The sequence below is a fragment of the Somniosus microcephalus genome, chromosome 5, assembly GCF_052327205.1.
Source record: "Somniosus microcephalus isolate GS21.2 chromosome 5, FLI_Smic_1.0, whole genome shotgun sequence".
Classification (NCBI taxonomy): Eukaryota; Metazoa; Chordata; class Chondrichthyes; order Squaliformes; family Somniosidae; genus Somniosus; species Somniosus microcephalus.
This window is the reverse complement of record NC_140991.1, coordinates 281013070-281027807: the sequence shown is the minus strand read 5'-3', so window position 1 is coordinate 281027807 and position 14738 is coordinate 281013070. Positions and strand designations below refer to the sequence as shown.

Here is a 14738-nt window from a genome sequence, read left to right as displayed (position 1 = left end):
GCCTATAGTACACTCCCAGCAAAGTGCTTGCCCCCTTTTGGTTTTTAAGTTCTACCCATATGGCCTCATTAGAGGAACCTGCTACGATATCATCCCTCCTTACAGCAGGTATAATCCCTCCTTGATTAATATTACGACACCCCCTCCTTTTACACCCCCCCCTCTGTCTCGCCTGAAGATTCTATACCCCGGAATATTGAGCTGCCAGTCCTGCTCCTCCCTCAACTATGGGCTTATACTCACTGGAGTTTAGAAGATTGAGAGGGGATCTCATCGAAACTTATAAAATTCTGTCAGGCCTGGACAGACTAGATGCAGGAAGGATGTTTATGATGGCCGGGGAGTCCAGAACCAGGGGTCATAGTCTAAGGATAAGGGGTAAGCCATTTGGGACTGAAATGAGGGGGAATTTCTTCACCCAGAGAGTGGTGAACCTGTGGAATTCTCTGCCACAGAGGGCGGTGGAGGCTAGTTCATTAAATATATTCAAGAAAGAGTTGGATATATTTCTTAAGGCTAAAGGGATCAAGGGATATGGGGAGAAGGCAGGGACAGGGTACTGAATTTGGATGATCAGCCATGATCTCATTGAATGGCGGAGCAGGCTCGAAGGGCCAAATGGCCTACTCCTGCTCCTATCTTGTATGTATGTAACACACGTGTAGGTAAGCTCCATAACTTTTGAGTTTATTCAATACAGACAGACGGAATGACAGACAGACAGAAGTATCCTTTTATATATATAGATGTGATAACAGGACACTTAGAAAATATCAACGGGATTAGACAAAGTCAACATGGATTTATGAAAGGGAAATCGTGTTTGACAAACCTACTGAGGATGTAACTAGTAGAATAGATAAGGGAGAACCAGTGGATGTGGTGTATTTGGATTTTCAAAAGGCCTTTGATAAAGTCCCACATAAGAGGTTAGTGTGCAAAATTAAAGCACATGGGATAGGGGGCAATACACTGGCATGGATTGAAGATTGGTTAACAGACAGGAAACAGAGAGTGGGTGGCAGGCGGTGACTAGTGGGGTACCGCAGGGATCAGTGCTTGGGCCCCAGCTATTCACAATATATATCAATGATTTGGATGAGGGAACCAAATATAGTATTTCCAAGTTTGCTGACGACACAAAACTAAGTGGGATTGTGAGTTGTAAGGAGGATGCAAAGAGGCTTCAAGACGATTTAGACAAGTTGAGTGGGTGGGCAAATACATGGCAGATGCAGTATAATGTGGATAAATATGAAGTTATCCACTTCGGTAGGAAAAACAGAGAGGTAGAGTATTATTTAAATAGTGATAGATTAGGAAATGTTGATGTACAAAGGGACTTGGGTGTCCTTGTACACCAGTCACTGAAAGCAAACATGCAGGCGCAGCAAGCAGTTAGGAAGGCAAATGGTATGTTGGCCTTCATTGCAATAGAATTTGAGTACAGGAGCAAGGATGTCTTACTACAGTTATATAGGGCCTTGGTGAGATCACACCTGGAGTGCTGTGTGAAATTTTGGTCTCCTTACCTAAGAAAGGATATACTTGCCATAGAGGGAGTGCAGTGAAGGTTCACCAGACCGATTCCTGGGATGGCAGGACTGTCGTATGAGGAGAGAATGGGTCAACTAGGCCTGTATTCACTAGAGTTTAGAAGAATGTATAAAATTCTGACAGGGCTAGACAGACTGGATGCAGGGAGGAGGTTTCCCTGGCTGAGGGGTCTAGAACGAAGGGTCAGTGTCTCAGGATGCGGGGTAGGACATTTAGGACTGAGATGAGGAGAAATTTCTTCACCCATTCGGTCGTGAACCTGTGGAATTCTCTACCACAGAAGGCTGTGGAAGCCAAGTCACTGAATATATTTAAGGAGATAGATAGATTTCTAGACACAAAAGGCATCAAGGGGTATGGGGAGAGCAGGAGTATGGTATTGAGATAGAGGATCAGCCATGATCATATTGAATGGCGGAGCAGGCTCGAAGGGCCGAATGGCCTACTCCTGCTCCTATTTTTCTATGTAAAGCATATTACAATCGACATTGAGGGAAAGAAACAGATTTGTTGAGGATGTTTACAACAGTAAAAATGTTATTCCAATTAAAATATCTGATTTCCAGTAAAAATATACAATTTTACACACTCTGTAGTGGTCCCCAGGTAGAAAAACAAAAATGTTACAGTAGCTTAGAATTACAGGAGCAAACATAACTAGCACCTTCATTTCATGCAGTATGGGTGATGCTAGATATAATGTGGACATGTACCACTAGCCACTTAAATACAAAAACATGCTATTTTAGGCAATAGCAAATAAACTCTCCCCTTCACCCCAATTCTAATCAATAACTACCCAAAGTACATCACCTTATCCTCATGTCTGACCCAGCAGTCAGTAGCAGAGGATTTCCATCTGCTGGGCTACAGTAGATTCCATGAACACTATGCGCTGAAGGCTAAACATTGAAACAAAAAGAATATATATATAAATAAAATAGTCAATTAGACCTTGAACTTGCTCTACTTACCAACACAAGGCAATAATCCAGCCTCTTTATAATACAAATATAGTGATGTCATCCATAATTAATAAATGCGAGCTGATCTCCCATGGCATTGCATGTTGGGAGTTGAGACCAAGAGCAAAGCTAGTGACAGCATAACACAAAGAATTCGACCCAACACAATCGTCGCTAAGCAAAAGGAAAAATATCTGTCATATTGGGCAGAAACAACAAAAACCCAAAGCAATACAACATGGCTGATTACCTGACCATGGTAAAGGATAGCAAACTGAGAAAAACTTTGACAATGTACAGACTTAGTGAACATAACCTGGCGATCGAAAAAGGTAGACACAGACAGACCCGGCTACCAAGAGAGGACAGGATATGCTCTCACTGCAGTCAGGGAGTGGTGGAGACAGAGATGCACTTCCTCACAGCTTGTAGAAAATATCAGGGCATAAGGGAGAATTTCTACCCAAAATTCACAAAAATATGCCCGGAATTCAGAAATTTGAATGACGACCAAAAACTCCCATACCTACTAGGGGAAGAGAGAAATTGCATAACACTAGCAGCACACTATGTTACAGCTTGCCATAAACAGAGGGACAACCAGTAAAGATAAGAAAAGAGTATATATAAATTATATGAAAGTATATATTTATACACTCAGGGATATATCTGTTTATACACTGTATGGATAGATCTGTATTTTTGTGAACAAACATGAATGTTTTCCGATGCTTTGGCAACATAAGATGTAACTTGTCATGCCAATAAAGCAATTTGAATTGAATTGAATAGTGGGTGGACAGATAATTGAACCAATTTTACCCCAGATCATAGTTTCTTTCCCATCTCCCCCATGGCCTCTCTGAGGTTAGCTCATCCATGAAACCCACCTCCTGCTCTCTTGATCCTATTCTCACTAGACTGCTGACCTACCCTTCCTGGCCCCACATGCTAGCTGACATTCTAAATGATTTTCTCTCATTAGGCACTATCCCCCTACCTTTCAAAACTGTCATCATCACCCCCTTCCTTAAAAAAACATCCTCAACCCCTCTTTTCTTGCAAACTGTCTCATACCCAACTCCCCCTTCCTCTGCAAAATCCTTGAACCTGTTGTCACCTTGCAAATTCATACCTATCTATCCCATAATTCCCACTTGAATTTTTTCAGCCAGGTTTCTGTCCCTGCCACAACACAAAAACTGCCCTAACCAAAGTCAAAAACAACATTCTGTGACTGTGATCGTAGTGCATTATGCCTCCTCATCCTCTCGGCAGCCTTTCACAATCAACTGCAGCATCCTCTTCCAACGTCTCTCCTCTGCGTCCAACTCAGTGGGACTTCCTTAGTTTGGGTCCACTCTTACCTACCATAGTCAGAGCAACACCAACAATGGCTTCTGTTCCAATGTTACTTTTGGAGTCCTTGAAGGCCCCCTCTATTCCTGATCTACATGATGCCCTTTGTTGACATCATCTGCAGATATGGGGTTACCTTCCACAAGAATAAGTATTCACTCAAATCTACCTCTTCATTACCTCTCTCAACCGCTCCACTGCCTCTGTGCTGTCATCTATCTTGGATAAGCCGCAATTTCCTCCAATTAAACATTGGAAGGACCAAAGTAATCATCTTAGGCCTCCTTGCCACAAATTCTGCACCCTTGCCAATGACTCCATACCCCTCCTTGGCCACTGCCTCAGGTTGAACTAGATTATTTGCAAACTCGGCATCCTATTCTACCCTGATCTGAGTTTCCAACCCCATATCTTCTCCATCACAAAGACCACCTACTTCCACCTCTAAAATCACCTGCCTCCACTTCTACCTCAGTACATCTGCTACTGAAATCCTCATGCATACCTTGGTCATCCCCAGACTTGACTATTCCAATGTTCTCCTGGTCAGCCTCCCATCCTCTATAAACCTGAGCTCATCCAAAACCTTGCTACCCATATCTTAACCCACTCGCCCATCATCCCTGTCCTCACTGACCTAGAGTGGCACCCAATTTCTTATTGTTTCAAATTTAAAGTTTCCATCCTTGTACTTAAATCTTTTCATCGCCTTACCTATCCCTAAGCTTTGTAACCTCCTCCAGCCCCAAAACCTCAAACTTGCCATTGCTCTGACTCTGGCCTTTTGTGCACTCCCCCACCCACTTTGCCCCAACATTGGTGGATTTTCCTTCAGCTGTCTAGACCGCTCACTCTGAAATTCACTCCCTAAACCCCTCTGCTTCTCAAGTGCCCTCTCCTGCTTTAAGACTCTACTTAAAACCCATCTCTTTCACCGAACTACTCTTCCTAATCTCTTATTGTTTGGCTCTGCACCCATACTTTTGATTATGCCTCTGAAGCATTTTGGGGCATTTTTCTCTGCTTATGGCACTATATCAATGCAACATGTTGCTATTGTTGTTATAGCATTTGCCTTTAATCGAAACATAGAAGATAGGAGCAAGAGTAGGCCATTCGGCCCCTCGAGCCTGCTCCGCCATTCAATGAGATCATGGCTGATCATCAAAATTCAGTACCCTGTTCCTGCCTTCTCTCCATATCCCTTGATCCCTTTAGCCTTAAGAAATATATCTAACTCCTTCTTGAATATATTTAATGAATTGGCCTCTAGTGCCTTCTTTGGTAGAGAATTCCACAGGTTCACCACTCTCTGGGTGAAGAAATTCCTCCTCATCTCTGTCCTAAATGGCTTACCACTTATCCTTAGACTGTGACCCCTGGTTCTGGACTCCCCGACCATCGGGAACATCCTTCCTGCATCTAGTATGTCTAGTCCTGTTAGAATTTTATAAATTTCAATGAGATCCCCTCTCATTCTTCTAAACTTCAGCGAGTACAAGCCCAATCTCCTCATACGTCATTCCTGCCATCCCAGGTATCAGCCTGGTGAATTTTCACTGCACTCCTTCCATGGCAAGAACATCCTTCCTCAGATAAGGCGACCAAAACTGCACACAATACTCAAGATGTGGTCTCACCAAGGCCCTGTACAACTGCAGCAAGACATCCTTGTTCCTGTACTCAAACCCTCTCGCTACAAAGGCCAACATACCATTTGCCTTCTTAACCGCCTGCTGCACCTGCATGCTTACCTTAAGCGACTGGTGCACAAGGACGCCCAGGTCTCATTGCACTTCCCCTTCTCCCAATCTATTGCCATTCAGATAATAATTTGCCTTCCTGTTTTTGACACCAAAGTGGATAACCTCGCATTTATCCACGTTATATTGCATCTGCCATGCTTCTGCCCAATTACCCAACCTGTCCAAATCATACTGGAGTTTCTTGGCATCCTCCTCACAGCACATACGCCCACCCAGCTTTGTGTCGTCTGCAATCTTGGAGATATTACATCTAGTTCACTCGCCCACATCATTAATATATATTGTGAATAGCTGGGGTCCAAGGACCAATCCCTGCGGTACCCCACTAGTCACTGCCTGCCACTCGGACATGGACATCAGTCATTGGAGGGAAGAGGCAATATTCACATTGCAGTAGACAAACTCCAATTTTTTCAGCAATGCTCAATTGTAACTTTTTTTGTCAAGTTTTTTCAATGTGGACACACCATGGACAGCAATACTTCAGCTACAAGGTTAGGGGTATATTGGATTAAGGACTGTTTGGAGTTCAGTCTAGAGCACTCCTTTTGTAAAGCTCTTCCATGTGGAGGTGATGTTGCATTTCCAGAGGGAAGAAGGAATACATTTCAAATATCTCCTTTGAGACAGAAGCTCCTGTAAAGAACATATATTTTTAAACTTAGCTAAGTTGTGATAGAGGAGGGTACAGGAAAGAGCACTTTACCTTGGCTGCAAGGGCAGGGAGTAGTACTTTTGTCCTTAACTTCGACATTAACAAATGGTTGTGAAATCAATCTACTAAGCAGGAGGCAGAAATAGGAATTAATCTTAACTAGAAGTATTCTTAAGCTTTGAAGATATAGCCACAAACCTGCATTTCAGAGAGAGGTGGAGCACTGCTGGCCCAAAGGGTGAATCGCCTGTCTCCAGTTTCCATGTCCCACATTGAAACTTCATTATTTCCTTGGACAGCTGAACAGGAATGTCAAAATAAATGAGAAGGAAGTATGATGACTACTTTTCAGCATGCCAGGTTCCCAGATTTACAATGACATGGTATACATTAAAGGTTTTCCAAATAATGTTTACCCATTATGTTCTCCGTTTTTTTAAACTGGCCACAAGACAACCAAGTTGATTCCAAATGTTCATTTTAATTTTTTCCCAATTAATTAATGTGAGTGGATATCATTTGAACCACAGAATTTAATTGGGGAAAAGAGGAAACAATGGCAATATTATTGTTTTCATCAGGTGAGAGTGCACTGTAGCTCCAATACATGGTGCTATGAGAGCTTAATGCGAGATTACACCCCGTTTTCCACTCTAAGTGTGCCAATATCGGTCTTGCTCCTGTGGAGGCCAGGCATTTTACCCTTTTGGGGGCGGGGGGGGGGGGGGGGGGGGGCGGGTGGTAAAAGGGGCGTTATCATTGGAATTCTATTCTGCATATTTTAACAGCTGACTCTAGAACAGCATTACCATTCACTTGGGAAGACCTAACTAGAGCTGGGAAGGAAGAGACATTTTCCTTTTCCTGGTCGGATATGCTTCAATTGTTGCCACCTTGAAAACACTGTAGATTCCCTGCTTGGAGCACAAGTGGGAAACAGGGAGCAATCCTCGCTTCTTCGCTGCAAGAAATAACTCAGTTACACATTGTAGGGGAAGATCCTCACCAGTATAGCTCACTGCCAGAGAGATGGCCGTGAGGCTTCAATGTTTTCAGAACAGTAGACACTGGGGACAGCAAGGACTATCTGCCTATGTGTGGACAGCAATGTATAGGTTAAACTCTAAAATGTATTAAACATTAAAATTAAATAAGAGAGAGAGGGGGTGGGGTGGGCCAAAATTAATAAACCACAAGCAACCTGAAAGATGCATTGAATTTACCTGCAATGACCCATGACTGGCAGAGGGGGTGCATAAGCAGACGTCGAATGCGAGCTCTGGCTGGGTGACAATGACTTGAAATGGGTAGCTGAAATCTCATATCCCAACAAGCCATAGTGCCATTACTTGTACCTTTATAAAAGAAACCAATTACAAAAAACAAATACAGCAAACCATACAAAGATCTCCACTTTAAACCCTAGAGATTGTCACTTACTCCAAAAATACCATTTCTGATAATTATTTGTGTTTGACTGCAAAATAAGCCTAATAAAATTTAGCTACAAAGATTTTAGTAGTTTGCGTCATATAGTTACGTTTTGCTAATAGATTTATTTTCCCCATCTAAATATTACTGAAACACGCTATATTGCATAACAATAGCAGTAGAATCTTGTCAAATAGACTTGGGAAATAATACTTACCTATACATAGCCAGCATTGATGTATATCGACAGCAAAGGAAGTTATGAGTCCAAGTCTCAAATCATGCTTTAATGTCCAGGCATTTGTTGATGATCTCAGGTCCCAGCCGACTAAAGAACCATTTACAGTTGCATACGCTAAAACAGACTGAGCACCTGCATTAAAATGATGAATATCCACCACACAGCCATCTTCTTTCTGGTCCAAAGCTCTTGGAAAACAAGAACAGAAATAAGTTTGTGAACATGAACACAATGGTTAGTTGCTTATTGTCAATGCTATGTAAAATACCCGAAATACTTACCAAGAACTCTGAATTTGTAATGAAATTGTTTTTTGAACCAGAAATTTCTCCTCTGATATGGAGATCATACACGTGTTTATAAATTACACAAACGCTTATCCTTCAATGCTAGGTCCCACTTTCAATATTGGGAGAAGTTAGCATACCAGAATCAAAGTCAGCACAAATTCAAACTCTGGGTACAGGATAACAAATTTATCTGGCTTACATTTACAGTGGTTGTCAGATCATTATATTGCAGCATATGTTAATTCCAATTTATCTTTCCAGCAAGGACATGAATTTAAGCACAGCTATGAACGTATAATTTTAGTTCATGGAAATTATACAGGGGTACTATTGCTATTCTCAGAAATGCAATATAGTTAAATGTTGTATTAGTACTAACACAACCATAACTTTAAATCAAAACAAAAAAGAAAACAATGAGGGGATTAGAAAATGTTGATGACAGATTATTCATCCAGTTCTAGTATTTATAAATTAATCAAGTGCACAAAAGGTACAGTAAGAGCCCAAGCACATTCTCAAGTGTCATATTCAACTTGCAACTCAGAACACAAAGAAAGCTACTTTAATATTAAATTGTTAAGTGCACACTACATGCAAGCTATACAGAATTATAAATAAGAAAATAGATCAATGCAACAAGAGAAGAAATGCATTTTAGTAACAAGGAAGTTTCCCAACACAGTTAGCTGCTGTGCTGTTAACAAAGCTACAGGAAATATTTAAAGAGTGGGATGGGATCAGTAAACATTAACGAAAGTTGTTTTCGAATTAAAATGTGCCTGCATTCAAAACAAAATGTTTAAAAAGGCTATTAGTCTATATAAATAACAGGAAACAGTGTAGGTTTAATCCATAACTATTATGTACATCTACTTATAAAAGAAGGGGCTTAAGAATTGGCAATAAAAAACAGAAGATGCTGGAAAAACTCAGCAGGTCAGGCAGCACCTGTGGGGAGAGAAAGAGAGTTAACAGCCACAATTTTATCGGCACTGAGGGGGCAGGTTTGGAGGCGGGTCAAAGGTTAAAATAGTTTTGGTTGACGGCAGGTTCCGATCCCGCCGTCAACCCGCCTCCAAACAATTTTCCCAAGTGTCGGGTCCCCGATTTGCGCATGGACCCGACACCCAGTGGCAGGAAGAGGATTAAACTCAATTACCTGCCTGTTACCAGGTAGCTAATAGGCCATTTAAAAATTTTGCTGCTTCTGCCTAGGGTTTCCTGACATCCGGACACCACGCCAGGTAAGTGTGGCATGTTATGGGTCTGCTGTAATGTTTCTGGATTGATGAAAGCTGCAGAAATGGTGTGAAGGATCCAATGGTGCACTGGTGAGTTTCAGAGGTAAGAAAATGTTGGGAAATTCATTTTTAATGCATTTACACATTTCTTTAGGTAACAAGTTTTGAAATCGATGTCTAGTGCCACCTCATTGGGAGAACCTCGCTCACCAGTGACAGATTGCTTCTGTCACCTCACCTACAGCCTATGGAGGGAGTCATTGGAGAGCCTGGATGCAAGAGTTCACCTTTGTACAGTGATGGTCAGTATTTGCAGCACCTCAATGCTGTCAAACACCGAGAAATCAGCTGTCAAAAAAAAATGGTGCGTGGTCCCTTTAAGAAAACTGGCAGATGATGCGTCATCAAATGACGTCATCTGACCGGCTTCCTCTTAATTGGCCGGCAAGCCCGCAGGGCGGGCTTAACAAGGTCAATCAACGTAAAATCATGTCTGTGGGCCGGATGCAGTTGGGGGCAGGACTGGAAACCACCTGACCCGCACCCAACCCGCATCCATTGACAAAATCACGGCCAACGTTTCAGGACGATGACCTTTCATCAGAACAAGAATTGTCAGTTTCCCTTAGAAACCACAGGGCTGCATACAATGTTGGGTAATGTGCACATCTAATGGGTTATAGGATAATTATAACTATAAATGAAGGATTTTTTTTAAAAAAGCAGGAGCATTTTGTGTTAAATTAATCAAATCTTCACAGAGGTATATCATGAGGGTAAATTTCCTTCTCTGGTGTCCTAGTTTTACACAGATGTTAATATGTTAAGCAAGGAACCTTTGTGTCCTATTGTAATACAGTTGTTTAAGCAGTGCACTACTGAAGGAAAATAGCTCCCTGTATGTTTTGATAAAAGTGCACACACAGATGGCATAAGCAAAACTGAGAGGTTAACCGTGCTGAAGTCAGGACTCAAAAATATCAGTATTAAATCAGTGTATAAAAACCTAGCAATTCAATGATTTAAAAATCTGGCATACATGTTACAGGTGCAATGGTCTTCCTTTCTGTGGAGAAAAAGATAATAAATCACCATAGAAACATAATCCACCAGAGCTTGTCCCACCAACACCTTAGTTTCCCTATCTTGGTAGTCCCAGGCGCATGTGAAAGATCATAGGCTGGTTTTCATTCTTACCTTCGGTACTTTCACAACATTGAGTCATGGTGTTGGCTGGCAAATGTTCTTTGAAATAATTGTGGATAGGAGTACAGAATAAAGTCAACTGATTTTTGATGAAAAGGTAGCATTGGATTCACCACTGACACTATTGAGAATTTTGCCAGAAGGATTAAGAAAGTATGAAGGGGAAATATGGAACCCATGCAAGAGGTAAGTAAAAGGAAACTTGCAAAGGAAACAGCGTGTCAAAATGGAGAAAGAATTAGAGCAGGATGAGAAGTTTTGACAACAACTTGCATTTATATACCATCTTTAACATAGAAAAGGATCCCAAGGCGCTTGACAAAAAATGTTAGCTTGTCTTTTTCCTTTTCAGATACTTATTTTTACTTTTAGTTTCCAGCATTTGCAGTTTTTCTTTTTATCTCTAGAAGGAAACTGAAGCATTTAATGCTCACGTTTACACTTCAGCATTGCTATTAGTGCTCAACAAATGGAAAATTGGAAAAGCATGTAGGAGTGAGAGGAAATAATATGGGGTGTACAAATGTTGCTGGATTTGTGAAATACAATTTATTTATGTTTAAATGGGAAAAATTATAATGTAATTTTGTTTTAAAAAGCCCTACAAAATTCTACATAAATCACAATATAAACCCTAGATTAGATATATATATATATATTATGAGCCCAATAAGAGAATTTGCTGCAAAGAATAATAATAAATGGAGAAGAATTTTACTTCTCTTAAAACAAAAATCCAGCCAAAATTGGAGAAAAATTGTTCTACTAATACTCTTCATTTTAGTCTATAGAAAATGCAAACACTTATTCATCACTAGACATTTGAGAAGGCTTAAAAAGGAAAATTAACATGATAAAAATCAGTTATTGCTCTGAGAAAATGCTGTACCTGCTCTGAAGGGAATGTATTTTAGGTGATTTCGGAGGTTTGCTAGCCTCAATTCCTAGGAGTTGAATAGTACCGTTGTCTGAAGCTACAGCGAGATAATGGGAGCCCTGGCAGAAGGCCAGAGTTTTGATTTTCCCTCCAATACGAGAATAAGTTAAGATTGATCTACAAACAAAGACAAAAACAGCAAAGAAAATCATTCACAGCATTGAATGTCTTTGAACTAAATAAATAAGACAGGGGCTCCACTGAGAACTGCCAGCTCGCTTCAGCGCAGAATAATGAGAAAAAAAGCGTCACTCCATCAGCTGCATTTCTGAAGGAAGCACTTCTTCACACACGGTGGTGGAAATCGAGAAATCTCTCCCCAAAAGCTGTTGAGGCTAGGTCAATTGAAAATTTTAAAACTGAGATTGATAGTTTTTTGTTAGGCAAGGTTATTAAGGGTTATGGAACCAAGGTGGGTAAATGGAGTTTAGATACAGATCAGCCATGATCTAACTGAATGGCAGAACAGGCTCGAAGGGCTGAATGGCCTACTATTGTTCCTATGTAAGAATGCTATGTAAAAACAATCTTGATCCACTCCCAGTAGCCAGTCTCTCAATACATTTATATGCTCATTATATTGATCTGTCCCACAGGAATAATGTGCATCAAATAACAAAGTACAATCTGGGCACACAAATTAGATCTAGCCACCAGTGCATTGTTGGGGAAACAAAAGAAACAACTTGTAAGTGCTCTCTGCCCAGGTTCCTACCAATCAGGAATTAGAGGAACATTGAAGCCCAATGACTTAAATCTCCAGGCTTCGCCGTATGGAAAAGTGTTTCTATGCAATTAAGTTCTTTTAATATCTCTATTTAAGGATAATATCCTTTAGATACACACTTGTATAATTAATTAAATGTCAAACTGATGTGTCAGAATCTCCGAGAACGGTAGAAAAACTTGCCAAGCCACAGAATCGACTTCTTTTGAAAAATGTATTGTTGGGCACAGCTGAAAGAAATTGTATTATGCTTATAAATAACCACCACAAATGTGCTATAGTTTAATTACAAAAACTGTCTGTAAAAGATTATATTTCAAAGATACTATAAACATCACAATTTGAAACAAAGTTTCCAGTACACTTCTACATTAAGCTCCTTCCACATGACTTTTTTTTAAATGGTCTACATTGAGGAGACAAGTCATTCTTTACAGCTGAAGTTAATTAAATCAGAAACAATTGCATCAAGCTGGTAGCAGTAATAGAAAAAGAGTGCACTAACTTATAAAAATGCATAATAGTTATCTTTATATCCTGCTTATAATTTGGAGATCGCATTTCCTTGTTCTAAAGCTTGTTATGTAAACCAAAAGCATTTAGAGAATTACAACCATACCTGGTAGTTGTCGTCTTTCCCTCCATTTTCTGACTATCCCAAATCTTCACAGTGCCATCATTTGAGCAGGTAGCAAAAATTGAATGTTCATCAGACACTCTGATTCGGTTCACTGCTGATTTATGTTCGTGAAGATGCGCAACCAGAAGCCCTTTGGGATGCCAGCCTAGACAGACAGTGAAACTCAGTAGCACAGTGTAGAAAATCACAATCCTAGGATACTGTTTTCCTCTCCTCTGCACATACCTGTTCTGATTATACATACATCACTGAATGCTAAATACAAATTAACAATCTAAACTGTGATCCTTGATAGTTAAAATCATACATATCAAATGAAAGCAACTTTAAATTGGACATCATAATCCAATACTCATACACCATAATAAAATTACAAGTACAAGTATCCAAGCTAAATGAACATTTAATACGCCCATGATTAACCAGGGAATAGTTGAGGCAAAGACCACTGCATCTTTTAAAGGAAAACTGGATAAATATTTGAAGCAGATGAAGATAATAGGCTAGAGAGTGGGTTTACTTTTGGATTACTCTAGCAAAGAACCAGCACAGACACAAATGGACTTCATCTGTGCTATAAACTTCTATGGTTCAAGGTGCACCTAAGTTCCTTTTACAAACCAGAAGCAGTGTTAGGATTTAGGAAGTAGATAATTCACACCTTATTATGAGGGGATTTAAATCTGTAACATTTTACCCTCATTGGTGCATAATCCTTGTGAGCAAAGAATTTTGTGCATCTATAACAAGTTACATATTCTAATGAGTATCCAACAACACAGCACATAATGGACCACAGGACATAAAAAGCCAAGCTCCAGCTGTTTTTATTAAACAGTTTTATAACTACAGCTTATAATTTGGAGAATAAATAACTTCCAAAGGAGCCTTTTGTCTACTTTTATATTAAAGGGTAGATAACATTCCTTCATTTGGAGTACAGACAGTTACAAAATATTTAAGTTTTGTGCGGCCCTCACATTACAACTTGGTATAGCACACTCTGCATGGTTTGTATTTACCATTTAGTAATGGTGCTCAGGATGAAGGACATGTTTTCATTTCCCCCCCCTCCCCATGTACATTTTCTGGGGAAACATTAAGACCGCGATTTCGCCAGCAGAGGCGGGATCGCGGCAGGAGAGGTGGTTGGCGGATTCCAGGCCCATTCCTGGCTGCAGCTGCACTGTGAAAAGGACTTTCCGTTAATAGGGCTTGTTAAGCCCGCCCTGCGGGGTTCCCGGACAATTAAAAGAAAGTGGGTCTGATGACATCATTTGATGACGTGTCTCAGCCAGTTTCCTTAAAGGAACCATGGCTGTATTCATTTTGACAGCTGTGCTGTCAGTGCTCTACGGCATTGAGGTGCTGCAGACACTGACAAGCACTGCACAAAGGTGCATGGCTGCACCCAGGCTCTTGCACGCAGGGAGGTTCTCTTCCTTTCCCATGGACGGAAGAGACCTCCCCACGACACCAATACAGCCTGGTTGCACATTGCACAGGAGGGCAAAAGCAGGGATGTCAGGAGTACCTGGCTGCAGTGGCGCAAACCTTTCAATGAGCTCAGTAAATCACAAAACGTTACTGCAAAGCCACACTCAACCTCATCCTGCTGTGCCACTCATCACATCCCCATCACTCTGCCTTCCCCACCCTACTCCTGCACATCCTTACTCACACCAACCTGCCTTGCACATCCACATTATCACTTCCCCTT

The 14738-nt window shown here is 40.8% G+C and overlaps 1 protein-coding gene across 4 annotated transcripts in view; it reads right to left on the bottom strand.

Annotated features, from left to right (window-relative positions):
- The window catches only part of pik3r4 (phosphoinositide-3-kinase, regulatory subunit 4), a 122035-nt gene that overhangs the window by 17913 nt on the left and 89384 nt on the right, over positions 1-14738 (bottom strand). For 2 of the 4 annotated variants that reach the window (XM_085989020.1, XM_085989024.1), the window contains 7 exons: positions 12998-13163; positions 11604-11768; positions 10548-10574; positions 7951-8162; positions 7526-7657; positions 6501-6601; positions 2371-2459 (listed from right to left, as the gene is read on the bottom strand). In XM_085989020.1, the coding sequence (XP_085845146.1) occupies positions 2371-2459; positions 6501-6601; positions 7526-7657; positions 7951-8162; positions 10548-10574; positions 11604-11768; positions 12998-13163 (892 nt within the window). The remainder of the gene's footprint in view (positions 1-2370; positions 2460-6500; positions 6602-7525; positions 7658-7950; positions 8163-10547; positions 10575-11603; positions 11769-12997; positions 13164-14738) is intronic. The other 2 variants (XM_085989023.1, XM_085989022.1) reach the window with 2 other exon arrangements.